The 18,378-nt window shown below is 35.4% G+C and overlaps 1 protein-coding gene across 2 annotated transcripts in view; it reads left to right on the top strand.

Moving 5' to 3' along the window:
• The window catches only part of LOC115229858 (ectonucleoside triphosphate diphosphohydrolase 1), a 38,851-nt gene extending 21,109 nt beyond the window's left edge, over window positions 1–17,742 (top strand). For both annotated transcript variants that reach the window (XM_029800133.2, XM_029800141.2), the window contains exons 3-11: window positions 399–516; window positions 3,119–3,269; window positions 3,994–4,165; window positions 5,743–5,982; window positions 9,443–9,559; window positions 10,379–10,531; window positions 13,523–13,642; window positions 13,852–13,986; window positions 17,334–17,742. In XM_029800133.2, the coding sequence (XP_029655993.1) occupies window positions 399–516; window positions 3,119–3,269; window positions 3,994–4,165; window positions 5,743–5,982; window positions 9,443–9,559; window positions 10,379–10,531; window positions 13,523–13,642; window positions 13,852–13,986; window positions 17,334–17,561 (1,434 nt within the window). In that variant the 3' untranslated portion in view covers window positions 17,562–17,742. The remainder of the gene's footprint in view (window positions 1–398; window positions 517–3,118; window positions 3,270–3,993; window positions 4,166–5,742; window positions 5,983–9,442; window positions 9,560–10,378; window positions 10,532–13,522; window positions 13,643–13,851; window positions 13,987–17,333) is intronic.
• The last annotated feature ends 636 nt before the right edge of the window (window positions 17,743–18,378 follow it).

Here is an 18,378-nt window from a genome sequence, read left to right as displayed (position 1 = left end):
GCAGGAAAAAACAGACACAAAGACACTCGCATATTGATGTGTGTGTGTGTGTGTGTATATACACACAATTTAAAAATAGGATAAAAATTTATCAAGTAGTTAGCATGAAAAAGACCTCATAAGGGAAAAATTTATTAATTATTCCCTTTAAATATATTTATTTATATTAAGGGCATTACTATACATAAATGCCTCACGCTAGGTGGGACTCTTAAAGTCTAAACTACCATAATAAGCACTTTGTACCAAATGCAAAGGAATGCAACTCTCAAAGCGAAGTTTTTTAGAAACAGATTCAGCTGCAGAGTGCCAGTTTTTTTGGTTTTTATATATTTATGCAACATATCTATCACCATACTCGCGTATTTATTTCACCTTAATACACTTCCATATTTCAGTACAGTCTGGTCTTTGATGCTGGTTCAAGCCATACTGAAATTTTTATCTTCACATGGGAAGGCTCCAAAACCAATGGCACAGCAGTTGTTCGACAAACGAATAACTTGAGGACGAAGGGTAAGTCACAATATTTCACAAGTTTTCGTGTTTTACATGTTTTATCACTTAAAATAAAACCAACTAAAATAGCTTTTATTTGTAATAAGTGGGACAGTGAATATGACTAAGTACTCATTAAGATTGCTTATAGTATTTATTTCTCTCGGATCTGATTTCAACTATTATTGCAGTCGCCTACATATATATATATATATATATATATAGGTGTAGGAGTGGCTGAGTGCTAAGTAGCTTGCTTACCGACCTCATGGTTCCGGGTCACAATTATATTTCCAAATTCATCTATTCCTGGTTGGCTGTTTTGTTTTGAATATATTTTAAAGCTCACAAATTTTTCTTCACATATTTCCAAATATTTCCTTTATATATATATATATATATATATATATACAAGTGAGCGGACAAATGAAAGAAGGGAACTCAACACATTTATTGAGAGTTCCATGTATAAATCAAAACGGTTTGATTCAAATTCTTTAGTACTTCTGAATCAAACTGTTTTTAATCTATATATGTGTGTGTGTATATATATTATATATATACAAGTGAGCGGACAAATGAAAGAAGGGAACTCAACACATTTATTGAGAGTTCCATGTATAAATCAAAACGGTTTGATTCAAATTCTTTAGTACTTCTGAATCAAACTGTTTTTAATCTATATATGTGTGTGTGTATATATATATATATATATATATATATCACCGTGATTACCGTGACCGACCAGGCTATCAGATGTTGCTACACATTGCTGGTCACAATGCGCTTTGCATTGTTTTAGCCTTCAAGCGACGCCACCCCGCTGGCTAAGCGAGCAGGCCAACAGAAGAAAGAGTGAGAGAAAGTTGTAGTGAAAGAGTACAGCAGTGTGTGTATATGTTTGTGTGTCTGTGTTTGTCCCCCCCCCCCAAACATCACTTCTCAACTGATGGTGGTGCGTTTACATCCCCGTAACTTAGTGGTTCAGCAAAAGAGACCAATAGAATAAGTACTAGGCTTCCAAAGAATAAGTCCTGGGGTCGATTTTCTTGACTAAAGGCGGTGCTCCAGCATGGCCACAGTCAAATGACTGAAACAAGTAGGAGAGTATATATATATATTCTTTATATATTTAATGTAGGATAAAATTTTTTTGGAAAAAAATTTTATCAATGGCCAGCGTATTAAAAAATACCTTTAAAGGTTAAAATTATAAACAACTTATAAATAAGGGCAAACGAAAAAATTTCTAATGCCAAATATGCCGAAATTGAACATATTGTTCATAACCATATAATTTTTCACAATACGCACGCTACTTTTCTGTCGGCCTTTTTTTCGAGTAGCATGCGTATTGTGAAAAATTATATGGTTATGAACAATATGTTCAATTTCGGCATATTTGGCATTAGAAATTTTTTCGTTTGCCCTTATTTATAAGTTATATTCTTTATATATATATATATATAAAGAAGAGTGTATATAATTATGAATAAATCACAATTACAATGGTGAGGGTTGCAAAAACCCTTACATGTTTAGAAATAGCAGTCAAAAACCACTACAAAGCCACTATTATCACTCATATTATACCTAGCCACAATAAAGGTGTCTGGGAGTGACATGACATGTAATATTCACAATTCAAAAATAAAAGGTTAATTCTCTATTTCAATTTCGAGGTTAGGAACTCATTATAAGATATCGGCTCCATTCCTCTCTTCAGGAGAATATTCCTAGAGATACAAATTGATATAAAGCCATACCTTGGGGCTTACATGTGTCCTGACCAGCAAGTCTAATATGTCAACTTCTCTCTACACATTCAAATTCTGAATTCCAACATCATGAGAAAAGACCAGTAAATCTGGCTAGCGGATATGATGTAACCTCAAAATTGCAATAAAGAATTAACCACTTATTTTTGAATTGTGACTAGATATAATATGAGTGATAATAGTGGCTTTATAGTAGTTTTTGACTGCTATTTCTAAACATTTAAGGGTTTTTGCAACCCTCTCCGTTATAATTGTGACTTATTAATGATTATAGACACTCTTTTATGTAATTTATGATTACATGTTTGGCCATTGATATATTTATAAATTATTAATTTCTGAGCAAGGTTAGCCACATTTAGGTAGCAAATATACTAATTATTGTTTTTGATATATCCTTTGTAATGTATTATTACATTCCTTTTTAACACACACACATATATATATATATATAAGATTTAGAGTAATTCAATTAAGAATGAAAGATATTATCTATAATAAAATGTAAATTTAAATATATTTTTTATTTATATTGTACTAAAAATTTCCATACGAGATAATACACATTAAAAAAATACACATTAAAACGACGATGCATGTTTTGTGACTATGTATACTAATCTACAATATCAAAATTGATAATCTCAAAAATTCATATTTCTTCGACCCAACAATACATAGCCACTCTTCAGGTCTCAATAACATAAAATAAATTTACAACATAAATGAAGACGTCTTCATTTATTTTGTAAATATGTGGTGGTGGTGGTGGTTGCTGTTGTTGTTGTTCTTGTTCTTGTTGTTGTTACATTAACCAAGTAATATTTTTTATCTCTCTTCAGCCAAAGGTATACACCATTTCAGTGACGATCCTAGTCTTGCAGGCGAATCTATGAAACCTTATTTAGATTTTGCTAATAAACATGTTCCTGAATCCAAAATTTCTACAACAGCTATTTATTTAGGGGCCACAGCTGGAATGAGAATATTAAGGTAAGTTCCATATGCTGTTGTACCATCTTTGTTCATCAATAAATCCCTCGTTCTGAGACAATATCTAAATCGTATAAACATTTTTAGTTTTGGTGAGGATTTGAGAAATTACAACTTTTTTCTTGTATATTTATCTTTTATTTTCTTTATCTTCTGCTTGTTTCAGTCATTAGACTGTGGCCATGCTGGGGCACCACTTTGAAGGATTTTACTCAAACAAATCGACCCCAGGACTTATTTCTCTTTAAAACTTGGTACTTAGTCTATTCATGATTACATGTTTGGCCATTGATTACATGTGTGGTAAGAAGATTTCTTATCAGCCTCTTGGCTCTGGGTTCAGTTCCATTACCTGGCACCTTGAGCAAGTGTCTTCTGCTATAGCCTTGGACTGACCAAAATCTTGTGAATGAATTTGGTACACAGAAACCTGTGAAAGAAGCCGGCCGTATATATTTATAAATATGTATGTGTGTGTGTATCTGTGTTTGTCACCCACCACTGCATGACAACCAATGTTGGTGTGTTTATATCCCTGTAACCTAGCAGTTCAGCAAAAGAGACCAATAGAATAAATACCAGTTGAGCACTGGGTTTAATGTAATTGACTTATCCACCTCACCTGAAATTGCTGGCCTTTTGCCAAAATTTTAAGCCAATATTTAGATCTTGTATATTGCTCTTCAAAACTTCCATAATTGAATATAATTTCTTATGTTTTCAGTATGACCAACAAAAGTGCTTCTGATGCTATTTTAGCTTCTATTAGAGATGTTTTCAAAAACTCTGGATTTCTGTTTGTGAAACCAGAACATCAAGTTCGAATTCTTAATGGTTCAGAAGAAGGAATATTTTCTTGGATTACAGCAAACTATTTGAAGGGATACCTTGGTCTTGTAAGTTTATTAAAGACAATAATTTGTAACTTTAATTTCTATTATTGTTATTATAGTTGTTGCCATTATTTTCTGACTGATCTACATTTTATTTCATCTTTTGACTGGTCTTCAACTAGAGACCTTAGGTACGTGTATATTAGGTGGAAAGAAACTTTCTGAGAAGGTGGACAGTTGATGTCAACACAATTGTTTGAGCCTCATAGATTGTTGGTTACCCTGGGACATGGTAAAAAATTTGTCAGTACCTTTCTTGATCATTCGCAGGGCACCCACAATGACAGAGATGGTTTTGTTTTTCAATTGCCTCATCCTAGATATCTCAGTCTCAAGGTCCTTATATTTTGACCTTATATGTAGGGCTCTCTTAGAATTTTCTTCAGGTCAAGTAGCCTATCTCATTCAAAAGGTCCCTGTTGTTTAAGGATGATGAATGAAATGCCTATGTTTACAAGGGTGACTTATTCAAACACCAAAGAATCCCTCTCAACACATGACTATGTTGCTTCTCAACTACTCCTGCTCTTGGTCAGAGACACACATATCATCAACCACTAAGGGACATGCTCAAGTGGTTACGGTCAAGCAACTGACAAGCAAATCTGCAGTACAGAGTAGAATATTTACTGTAGCCCATCTTTTACACCAAGACAAAATATGTACTAGTTCAAAAGCCATGAGAGCCACTGTCTGATATTGCATTAGGGTATTTATCATCATCATCATCATTATTATTATCATTTTTGGTAGACAAGATTGAAAGGGCCTCTGCTTTGGCCAAGCCCTCATCAACTTTTCACACTTCACTTAAAAAAAAGGTGGATAGAGAGGGAAATATTGTCAACCAGAAAATTTGTTGAAAGCTGTATGAGAGTGGAGAGAGACAGATATAGTGCATGAGGAGTGTGAGAGATGTATGATTGTGGAGAAGGTGAGATAAATTTATGACATAGAAGAGTGATCAGTGTAAAAATGTGGTGGAGAGGATAATATGAAGAATGAAGGATGGATATCAAGTGAAATTATTCCAGGAAATGAGAAAGGTCAGTGGAAAAGTTGGTGAAGAATACAGTTGTGTTGACATTTAATCACATCTGCAGAATACTGCAGTTAGAGAGATGATGGGTGGTGGGGATGGCTTGAGGAAGAAGTTGATGATTTGGAGGGATGACAACCGATGATGATGACATTGGTGGTAATGACAACAATGAGTTGTATGCTTGTCTTATTCATTTCATAAAAAATACAATTTTCATATAAAAATTAAATAAAATTTTGTATTTATATATATATATATATATGTGTGTGTGTGTGTGACCGCATGTGCATCGTTGATGATTTTCTTCCTCTGTCTTCCCTTCCTTGGACCTTTCCTTTTTCTATGTTTCTGACGAAGAGCTCCGCTCAAAACATTAAATCTTCCTTCTTTCTTTCCTTTCCTGAACGTCCAATAACACTATACTTGTTCCATGACCTCGCGTTGTTGTGTTTTCTCTTTGTGTTTTCATGTTTGGATTAACTATATATATGGAAAAAAATATTTGTAACACAGAATTATTTTTTGTTGTCTCTTGTAGAAATTTCATTCACCGATACCATATTTGTTGGAGAAATCAGCTCCATTGACATACGGAGCTCTTGATATGGGAGGTGCATCCACACAAATAGCTTTTGTGCCAGCAGTTGATGTTAAAATGCCTGTAAATAACTCCCTTTCATTTCAACTGTATGGTCATCCGTTGACCGTGTATGCTCATAGTTATCTCTGCTATGGGATTGATCAGACTATTCTCAGGTACAAAGCACAGTTAGTATTGGTAAGTATATCAACTACCTTAATAATAGTTTTCTGTGGTAACTTAATGCTTATGAAACACAATGTTTATGTATTTTAATTAACTTTGAAAACCATCATGATTTTTTTTTTGTATGTGTGGTAAGTAGCTTGTTTACCAACCACATGGTTCCAGGTTCAGTCCCACTGCGTGGCACCTTGGGCAAGTGTCTTCTACTATAGCCTCGGGCCGACCAAAGCCTTGTGAGTGGATTTGGTAGACAGAAACTGAAAGAAGCCCGTCGTATATATATATATATATGTATGTGTGTGTGTCTGTGTTTGCCCCCTCCCAACATCGCTTGACAACCGATGCTGGTGTGTTTATGTCCCCGTTACTTAGCGGTTCAGCAAAGAGACCGATAGAATAAGTACTGGGCTTACAAAAGAATAAGACCCGGGGTCGAGTTGCTCAATTAAAGGTGGTGCTCCAGCATGGCCGCAGTCAAATGACTGAAACAAGTAAAAGAGTAAAAGAGTAACTAGATATTTGATTATTGAACTGGTGTTAGGATCATGAAAGTTCTTACCTGAAATCATGATAAAGTCTTTTATTCATTTCAGTAATTAGACTGTGGCCATGCTGGAGAAGTGCCTTGACATGTTAATCCAATCAAATTGATCCTAGTGGTGCCACGTAAAAAGCACTGATGCTGGTGCCACAAAAAGGGCTCCCAGTACACTCGGTAAAGTGACTGGTGTTAGGAAAGGCACCCACCTGTAGAAACCATGCCAAAGCAGAAAATGGACCATGGTGCGGCTCCTGGCCTTGCCAGCTTTTGTCAAACCATCCAACCCATGCCAACATGGAAAAAATACATTAAATGATGATGATGATTCCATTAAAGGAACCAAGTGAGCGAGGTAGTGAAGTTAAAAGAAATGACAATTTAAGTCTTGCGCCTACGTGGGCCATGGCAGAATTTGAACTCAGAGAACAGAAACCCAGAACAAATACAGGAAATCATTCTGTTTGATGCTCTAATGACCCTAATATCCAACCTTCATTCATCATATTATCCTCTCCACCACATTTTTACACTGATCACTCTTCTATGTCATAAATTTATCTCACCTTCTCCACAATCATACATCTCTCACACTCCTCATGCACTATAAAACCCCATACATGCACACACATACACATGGATTTTGTTCCATTTTCTGCCTACAAAATTCACTCACAAGTAAGCATTAGTCAGTAAAGAACCTTCATAGAAGACTTGCTTAAGGTGATCACTATGTGGGACTGAACCTGAAACGGCATAATTGTGAAGTGAGCTTTTTAACCTTATGCCCATAGTTTGGATAGTTTGTATCATAAAATCAGAAGTGGTATTTCTGATGGTTTGGTATCTAAAGAGTTAATGGTATTGACTTAATCTACATACCAGGAGTTATAGAATGAGGAGGATATGGCTCTTATTTCACTTAGTTTTATTTTACTCTTTTACTTGTTTCAGTCATTTGACTGTGGCCATGCTGGAGCACTGCCTTTAGTTGGGCAAATCGACCTCAGGACTTATTCTTTGTAAGTCTAGTACTTATTCTATCGGTCTCTTTTGCCGAACCGCTAAGCTACGGGGACGTAAACACACCAGCACCGGTTGTCAAGCGATGTTGGGGGAACAAACACAGACACACAAACACATCATCATCATCATCATCATTGTTTAACGTCCGTTCTCCATGCTAGCATGGGTTGGATGGTTCAACCGAGGATCTGGGAAGCCAGAAGGATGCACCAGGCTCCAGTCTGATATAGCAGTGTTTCTACAGCTGGATGCCTTTCCTAACACCAACCACTCTGTGAGTGTAGTGGGTGCTTTTTACATGCTACCTGCACAGGTGCCAGGCGAGGCTAGCAACAGCCATGATCAGGTTGGTGCATTTTACGTGCCACCGGCACGGAAGCCAGTCAAAGCGGCGCTGGCATCGGCCACGATTCGGATAGTGCTTTGGCCGAAACACACATATATATATACATATACATATATACGACAAGCTTCTTTCAGTTTCCGTCTACCAAATTCACTCACAAGGCTTTGGTCGGCCCAAGGCTATAGTAGAAGACACTTGCCCAAAGTGCCACACAGTGGGACTGAACCCAGAACCATGTGATTGGTAAGCAAGCTACTTACCACACAGCCAATCCTGCGTCTATTTTTACTATTTACTAATTATTGTTTACTTTTCTGAATAATTACAATGATCCATTAATTAAAACAACCAGAATATCATAACATTCATGACTCCTAGAATATAGTGAAGTGAACTTGTGACATGTGATCTTCAAAATTGAGTTGTTTTGTTAATGTTGAAATATTATTCTAACAAATTATGTGATTTTGTTCTCATTCTTTGCTCTCTGCTTGTAAAAAAATAATGGCAATTATTTCTGTTTTGTCTGTTTATTTTTTATCTCTTTATCTATAAGCAAACATTTTTATGAGATTAATCTGATGAGTAGATAAAATGATAATGTATTTTTTAAAATGAAAATTAATTGCCTTTTTGTTCCACAAAATTTGCACCCAGTAACTGGAGAAAATAATTTTAAGCGTATAAGCTCTGTGTAATCAAAGACAGATTCTGCTATGATTTTATTGAAGCAGTAAAATGTTTTGGTTCTAATTTACCACATTCTTCTTCGTCTTTTTTCCTCTTGTTGACAATTCTGGCAGATTCTTCTTGCTTCTTCAATATTAAATTTTCCTAACCCGGCGAGCTGGCAGAAACGTTAGCACGCCAGGTGAAATGCTTAGTGGTATTTCATCTGCCGTTACATTCTGAGTTCAAATTCTGCTGAGGTCAACTTTGCCTTTCATCCTTTCGGGGTCAATTAAATAAGTACCAGTTACGCACTGGGGTCGATGTAATCGACTTAATCCATTTGTCTGTCCTTGTTTGTCCTCTCTGTGTTTAGCCCCTTGTGGGTAGTAAAGAAATAGGTATTTCGTCTGACTTTATGTTCTGAGTTCAAATTCCGCCAAGGTCAACTTTGCCTTTCATCCTTTCAGGGTTGATAAATTAAGTACCAGTCACATACTGGGGTCAATCTAATTGACTGGGCCCCTACCTCCAAATTTCAGGCCTTGTGCCTAGAGTAGAAAAGAATATTAAATTTTCCTATGATATTTCTATCGTATGCTTCCTAGCTTTTCTTCAGTTTAACAAATGATGAACTTGCTGCAAATTCCTTCTCAACACATTAGTTATCTTGGGGCCAGAATAGAAGACGCTTGCCCATGATGCCATGCAGTGACCAATTCCCCAACCACATGGTTGTGAAACATCACACAGCCTTGTTTACTCTTGTAATTGTTTATTTCAGACACCATGTCATGTAACACTTACCAGGAAATATCACTTGCCTTTGATTGCCTCATTAACCTATAAATTACCTCTGTCATTTTACATTGACTGTTTTTTTGTTTTTCCAGAACAATTCAAAGCACAGTATAATCGAAAATCCTTGTTGGCAGAATGGAAGTCGTAAGAATGAAAGCAAAACCAATTTATTCCAGCGTCCTTGTACATCTGTGCCTCCAGGCATGAAGGTAGGAATAAAACTTTGTCTAGATTTCACTCTGTTATACATATCGTTTCAAAATACTTTATTCTATTATTCAATATTCTTTACTGTTTAAGGCGGCAAGCTAGGGGGAGGCGGGGGTCGATAAAAATAAAAATAATTACCAGCTAAGCCCTGGGGCCAATGTCATTGACTTATCCTCTCCTGGCTTTGTCTCAAAATTTGAAACCAATGTAATCTGAGGTCTCAAGTTTTCTAGGTACTTTCTTGGGGTTGCTGAAAAGTTCCTGGCCTGGTTGGAGGCCCAACCCGCTAAGGTCTTTTACAGGGCTTAGAAAAACTGAAGAATTGCTGCAATAAATGTGAGTCTGAGAGGGGAATATCATCATCATCATCATCGTTTAACGTCCGTTTTCCGCGCTAGCACAGGTTGGACGGTTCAACCGGGGTCTGGAAAGCCAGGGACTGCACCAGGCTCCAGTCTGATCTGGCAGTGTTTCTACAGCTGGATGCCCTTCCTAATGCCAACCAGTCCGCGAGTGTAGTGGGTGCTTTTTACATGCTACCGGCACAGGGGCCAGGGGAGTCTGGCATCGACCACGATCGGTTGGTGCTTTTAGGCGGCACTGGCATGTTGAATAAAATCATAATTAACTGATCCTCCTGTATTTTCTTTTTACCCAAAGCCAAAAACCTTTCAGCACCCCACCCCCTTATATGCCAATTTCATGACCCTTATGCTCAGGTCATTGTTATTCTTCTATTAGAAACTTTTATTACTTTTTTTTTTTAATATTAATAATTTCATTTATTTATTATACTTTCTCTTGCCCATTTTTTGCAGGTTGCCGATTCTTATGAATTTATTGGTACTGGTGAATTTGAAAAATGCCAAAAGAGCATACTAGGGTTATTTGACTTTACAAATTGTCCTTTTGGAAACAGTTGTTCTTTTAACAAAGTTTATGAACCTCCAATCAAGGATAAACATTTTTATGTAAGTTACAACAGAATAAAAATACAGGAGCTATTGTTCAGCGTATCCATTATATTGTATTACATCTGATTCATGAATAACACTTGTTTCTATTTCATTATCATCATCATCATTATCATCATCATCATTTAATGACTGTTTTCCATGGCGATACAGGTTAGGCAATTTCACAGGAGCTGGCAAGCTGCAGGGCTGCTTCAGACGCCAGTCATCTGTTTTGGTATGGTTTTTATGGCTGGATGCCCTTCCCAATGCCATCTACTTTACAATGGGTACTGGGGTGCTTTATATTCATCTCGTCTTAGAGCCACAGGGCCTTGGTTCGTTCTCTTTTATTCTTTTATTTGTTTCAGTCATTTGACTGTGGCCATGCTGGAGCACCACCTTTAATTGAGCAAATCAACCCTGGGTCTTATTCTTTGTAAGCCTAGTATTTATTCTATCGGTCTCTTTTGCCGAACCGCTAAGTGACAGAGACGTAAACACACCAGCATTGGTTGTCAAGCAATATTGGGAGGACAAACACAGACACACAAACATATACACACACATATACATATACATATATATATATATATATATAGATATATATATATATATATATATATGTGTGTGTATATATATATATATACATATATGCATAATATATATGCATATATACGACAGGCTCTTTAGGTTTCTGTCTACCAAATCCACTCACTAGGCTTTGGTCGGCCTGAGGCTATAGTACAAGACACAAGGATATATATATATATCATTGTTTAATGTCAGCCTTCCAGTTGTCAAACACTCGATATTCTGCAAGATCAAAATGGAATAGGTGAGACTTCATTAGCACCGAAAACAACTAGTAAAAACATGGCGCATGGTACCTTGTCATACTTGCAAGTGAAAGCTGAGTGTTATATGTTGTGCGTGTGTGTGTGCATGCACACACATACATATGCAAATATATACATATACATTTATATATATATATATATATATTATATAAAAGGGCTTAGTAAAATAAATTACTTTGCCGCATACTGAACTCATTAGAAATAGCAGCTAAAAAACTTTTTTAAAGCTATTTCTAATACTTAAAGAAAATCTCTCTCATATATAGTGTTTGCTTAATTCAACTCACAAAAGTTTGGGGGTAAGGACATCGAAAAATCAAATGCTAAGGTTATTGAGAACGTACGTTTCAAGATAGTCCAAACAACACGTCTATCATCAGCTCAGAAATTCCTTGGTTTGGATTTGGAAACACTGAAAATAAGAACATACCCTTCGAAGATCTGCTCGTAACTAACAGTGCCAACAAATTCAAATAAGCAAGCGAAGAATCTCTGTTCAGTATGCGGCAAAGTAATTTATTTTACTAAGCCCTTTTATATAATGTAATAATTTGAATTCGCCTTGAATGGTCCCTTTGCATACTGAACACTTGGTGAAATTGATTAATAATTAATTATTTTGCCCTCAATTGTTGAAATTATATATATATATATATATATATATATATATATATGAAGTCACTGTCAATAATATCCTAGCTAAAGAATAATAAATTTGTACTCTACAAAAGTACAGAGTAATCTTTCAGATTAAAGTAAAATCATTTTTATTATAACTGAACATAAAAACGAACATTAGTAAAGATATATATATATATATATAATAATAATAATAATAATAATATTAGGGAGTAAATCCAAACTTACAGGAAAAAATTGGATTTAGGATTAAATCTAATTTTACAGTATAAATATATATATTAAATTAGAGATAAAACCACTATTAGGCAAATCAATTTAAATTTTGAATTTTATATTTTATATATTTTGTATATTATATTAATTAATTTTATTTCTATGTTTTGGTTTATGTTTTTCACTATTTGATTTGCCTAATAGTGGTTTTATCTCTAATTTAATATATCTATCTATCTATATATATATATATACGTTGCCTGAGATATCCCAGAAACAGTTGTAAGACATTATATACTTCTATTTCTTCTTTTTGATTCACCTTACTCTAATTAAATATTTCAAATGACCTGAGATGCTCGTCCTGCCTTGGTTTTGTTTTCTTTTTCCTTTAAAATATATATATATATATATATCTTCCATAGGCATAGGTGTGGCTGTGATAGGTGCAGTTGTAGTTATGTGGTAAGAATCTTGCTTCCCAACCACATAGTTCTGAGTTCAGTCTCACTACGTGGCACTTTAGGCAAGTGTCTTCTACTATAACCTCAAGCCAACCAAAGCCTCGTGAGTGGATTTGGTAGACGGAAACTGAAAGAAGCCCGTCGTACATATGTATATATATATGTGTGTGTGTGTATGCTTGTGTGTCTTTGTTTGTCAAACATCACTTGACAACCGATGCTGATGTGCTTACGTCCCTGTAACTTAGTGTTTCAGCAAAATGAGACTGATAGAATAAGTACTGGGCTTACAAAGAATAAGTCCTGGGGTCGATTATTCGAGTAAAGGCAGTGCCCCAGCATGGCCACAGTGAAATGACCAAAACAAATAAAAGAATAAAAAAAATACCTGCATTGGATCTGGAACTTAAAGCAGACTGTGAAACTGCATACCAGAGTATGTCTATAAGTGATTAATACAGATAAAGGGTGAAATATAATTAATTTAATAAAATCAATAAATTTCACCTAGTAGTATTTCGGTATGGAAAAGGACCATATTCGGTAAAAATTTATATAATTATAATAATAAGGGTTTTTTGCAACAAGTTGCTTAAACCACATACCGAAAATATTAGAAATAGCAGCCAAAGGACTAAAAGAAATAGTAGTCCTTTGGCTGCTATTTCTAATATTTTCGGTATGTGGTTTAAGCAACTTGTTGCAAAAAACCCTTATTATTATAATTCTATAAGTGATTATATATATACACGTAAAGTTGTATTGATGAAGATACTGATCTATATGTATGTATATGTATTAAACCTAGAAATATATTTTGTTAATTTCAGGCATTTTCAACCTATTATTACACTGCTTCTTTCCTGAATTTGACACGGAACAATGATACCTTTAGTCTAGAAGAATACAACGATGCAATAGAAGATTGGTGCAAGTTGTCTTGGGATGAAGTAAGCTTCTCCACTTTGCTGTCGATTCTTTGACCGATAACAGTATATCTTTCTGAACTCTGAATATTTTAGTATTTCTATTTTCAACTAAAGATTTATTTGATGATTTTAAATATATGTAAATGACATTTTTTGTTTGGTAGTTTTGTTTGTTTTGTTTATTTCTTTTATTTTGTCTTTTTGTTTAAATTTTATTTTTTAACTTGCAGGCTTCAATAGTTCCTGGACTTAGCATATCAATTCTAAGAGAGGTTTGCTTTGAAGCAGTTTATATAAAAACTATTCTCACCAAAGGTTATCATTTTGATAATTCCTCATGGAACTCCCTTCATTTTACAAATAAGGTCAGTATCTTTCTTCTAAGCACTTCTTTCCTGTGTATACATATATATCATCATCATCATCATCATCATCATCGTTTAACATCCACTTTCCATGCTGGGATGGGCTGGATGATTTGACTGAGGACTGGCAAACCAGATGGCTGCACCAGGCTCCAATCTGATCTGGCAGAGTTTCTACAGCTGGATGCCCTTCCTAACACCAACTACTCCAAGATATATATATATATTTATATTAATAAAAGGAATTCCAATCTTGTCTGATTTTCATGTTTTATTTACAATCTTATAATGATATAAGATAATATAATATAATAAAATAAAATAAAATAATAGAATGTTAAATGTTCATTCTGATTGAACTAGTACTTTCATGCATTAAATTCTGCAATCTTCAGGTTCATGTAGTAGTGGTGACAGTCATGCTTCACAATTTTTGACTGTAGCGAGATGATTAAATCTGTGCCTTAAATACAGCTGTGTAGGCTCCAGATTGCTAGGTTTTGCAAACTGTATTATGACCAATCAGTGTGTAGTATCACTCAATTACTTAAGCTGATTGGTTGGTTGAGCTGATTGGTTTAGGCGTCACGCTTTGTTGGACATGTCAAGAGTCCTGTATCTTAACCCTGGCCAAGGCAGCAATTGTTGGGCTATTTTTAGAATTTAGAAATGCTATTTTTAGAAATTTATATATATATATATATATATATATATATACACACACACACCTGGTCTGATCATTAAGTATTCGAACTGTTACCATAGTAACAAAGCTAAAACATGCAGAGTGAAGCCACTTGGCACAGATTGAGCTTCAATTTTGCTGTGTATGCATGCTAAGTTTTAATGTTCTAGCTCACTTCCACTGTTTAGAGCATTGCTTGAAAGGAAGGTTTGTGATCGTCGCATTGACCATGACAGAAAAAGTTGACCATCAAATTTTGCCATAAGCTTGGGGATACCTGCTCAGAAGCCTACACAAAGTTTTCAAAAAATTTCCATTTTTCTCGACACTATCAAGAAGATCATGTGCAACTGAAACCCGGGTGCCTTTTTGGTCAGCTGAAAGCAGTTTTGGCAAAAACTTGGCAGGCATGTATCTCATACCCAAATCAGTGATAATGGACAGAACGGAACTGTAACTAATCTGCACATCCTCTGATAACTCACGAATGGTGATTTGACAATTTCTCCTCACAGCTGCATGCACATCTGCAATGTTTTTCTCAGTTCTGCTGGTTGCAGGTCTCCCAGAACGTTTGTCACTCTCAACATTTTTAGGCCATCTTAGAAACATCTGAACCACTCGTAAACTTGTGTGCAGCTCATACACTCCTCTCCATACACTTTCTGCAACTTTGCATAGGCCTCTGAGCAGGTATTGCCATGACAACTTTCTCTGTCATTGTCAATGCGACAATCACACACTACACACCTTCCTTCCAAGCACTGCTGTAATCAATACTTATTGATCAAACCTCATGTATATAATACCAGATACAGCTTGGCACCTGTGACGTTGCCATTCATTTCTACAGCTGAGTGAACTGTCTTGCTGAAGAACACAGCATGCAGCCCGGTCCAGGATTCGAACTCACAACCTCATGATCATAAGCTCGACACTCTAACCACTGAGCCATGTGCCTTCACATATATATATATATATATATATATCACCGTGAGCGACCAGGCTATCAGATGTTGTTTCACATCGCTGGTCACAATGCGCTTCGCATTGTTTTAGCCTTCAAATGACGCCACCCCGCTGGCTAAGCGAGCAGGCCAACAGAAGAAAGAAGTTGTGGTGAAAGAGTACAGCAGGGATCGCCACCACCCCTGCCAGAGCCTCGTGGAGCTTTAGGTGTTTTCGCTACTCACAACGCCCGGTCTGAGAATCGAAACCGCGATCCTACGACTGCGAGTCTGCTGCCCTAACCACTGGACCATTGCACCTCCATATATATATATATATTTATCTTTTAAATTTATTTATGGGAAATATTTTGAATAGGCAAATAAAGCTCCTATTTCATTAGACCAGCCACAGTCTAATAATGCTAAATGGGGAACCAGTCCTTTGGGGTTGCATCAAGCTGTACTGATATCATGTAGGATAAAATACGGACTGTGATCTTAAGAGTCATGTGACTTGTGGAAATGCACATGTGGAAATGCATTAATTGTTTATAAATTCCAACCAAGGATTATTATTACTATGATTTCATGTATATGTTTGTGTATGCATGTACGTGTGTGTGTGTGTATGTATGTGTGTGTGTGTGTGTGTGTATAGATTATATATATATATATGTATATGTAGATAGGTAGATTAATATATGTGTGTATGTATATATATGTGTGTATATATATGTGTGTGTGTGTATGTATATATATATATCTATATATATATATATATATATATATATAATATATATATATATATAATATATATATATATGTATGTGTATATCTGTAAATAATAATAATATTTTATAAGCTTAAAGCTTATAAGCAATTGTTGTGTATTGACTAGAGAAAATAGTCTAATATTGGGGCATGTAAGCTCTCAACAGGAAAAAGTGGGTTTTTTTTAATGTATGGGACACAAGCCCACACTTCTACATATTCGTAATAAGTGTACAACCATTACACCTGTGTACCCACTCACTTCTTCCTGTTAGATTTAAGAATTATAATTTCATAGTGTTGTTTTTTTATATATATATTTTTTTGTGTGTGGGTTTTCTGCATTGAATTGAGAAGTGGTGACAAGTGACAATTCTGTAGATAATAATTGTTTATGAGCTTAAAGCTTAAAAGCAACCACCGTAGGTTGACAAAAGAAATGCATACAGAAAACCCACTTTTTCTTTTTTCCATCGAGGGTTTTTATGCACCAATATGACACTATTTTTTTTTGGTCCATTCACAGTGATCACTTATAAGCATTAAGCTTATAAAATATCATTATTTACAGAATTATCACTCGTTACCACTTCTCAATTCATTGTAGAAACATGTGCAGACATGACTATGTGGTAAGAAGCTTGCTTCCCCACGACATGGTTCCGGGTTCAGTCCCACTGCATGGCACCCACCATAGGGGCCACACAATAGGCCTGAACCCAGAACCATGTGGTTGGGAAGCAAATTTCTACCACACAGCCACACTTGCTCCTGATTACTTCAGAATCAATCATTGCTGCATTAATTCTATATCTCTCATAAATTTGTCATTTACAAAATCATGCTCTGTTTATTTTCATGTGAAGGAAACAACATGTAACTGCAGACATACATTTAGCTATCCTTCTGTTGTAAATCATTATTCCACTTATATATTTCAGGTGGCCAGTACTAGTATGGGATGGACTTTAGGATTTATGCTCTACACCAGTAATGAAATCCCTGCTGAGACTTCAAGTTTAGGACTAACTACATTTATTTTGTTGGCTGTACTCTTTATTTTGTTTATCTTCCTTTCTATCGGATTTGCACTTGTTGCCAAAAGAGAAACCCCTACAATTGACAGTTATGATAAAGCCCCAGATTATGGATCAACAGCTGTGGCGTAATTTTTAAAAAGACGATTTTAACAAACGAATTTTAGTTGTTTTTATAATTCAGCCAACCATTTCTTTTCATTCTATTTTAGGATGTTATAATATTTTTTTAAAATTTTAAACTTTATATATTTCAGATATTTTTAATTTTTAAATTTTATTTAATTTAAAAATAAAATTAAAATAAAATCAATTTCAAATTTTCTTCTCCATAAATAAAAACAACATAAATTATTATTTATATATTTTAGCAGTTTAATATCCATTTTGGTATACTAATATAGGACATTGCTTTGTAACGAAGCAGTTTGTTTTATAGATTGATGTCTTTCATTTAGTAAACTGAAGCATGTTGGTAACATAGTCAAAAGCCTATTGCCTTAACTTTAAAATAGCTTTTATTAAAAGATTACTGATAAAAGTAAAACAGTTTGGTGGTAAATTATTGGTTTCAAATTTTGGTACAAGGTCGGCAAGTTCAGGAACAGGATAAGTTAATTACATCAGTCCCAGTGCTCAACTGGTACTTATTCTATCGACCCCATCATCATCATCATTTGATGTCTGTTTTTCATGCTGGCATGGGTTGGATGGTTTGACAGGAGCTGGCAAGCCAGTGGGTGGCACCAGGCTCCAGTTGTCGGTTTTGGCTGAATGCCCTTCCTTCCTAACTCCAACCACTTTGTTTTTTCTGTGGAGCCAGCTCAAGTGCTTACATGCATGGCACCAGCATGGGTGCTTTTTATGTGGCACCAGCACATGTGCTTTTTATGTGGCACCAGCACATGTGATTTTTGTGGTACCAGCATGAGTGCTTTTTATGTGGCAC

Source organism: Octopus sinensis, linkage group LG2 (genome assembly GCF_006345805.1).
Source record: "Octopus sinensis linkage group LG2, ASM634580v1, whole genome shotgun sequence".
NCBI lineage: Eukaryota > Metazoa > Mollusca > Cephalopoda > Octopoda > Octopodidae > Octopus > Octopus sinensis.
Note: the sequence above shows the minus strand (reverse complement) of the source record. Positions and strands in the feature narration are given on the sequence as shown.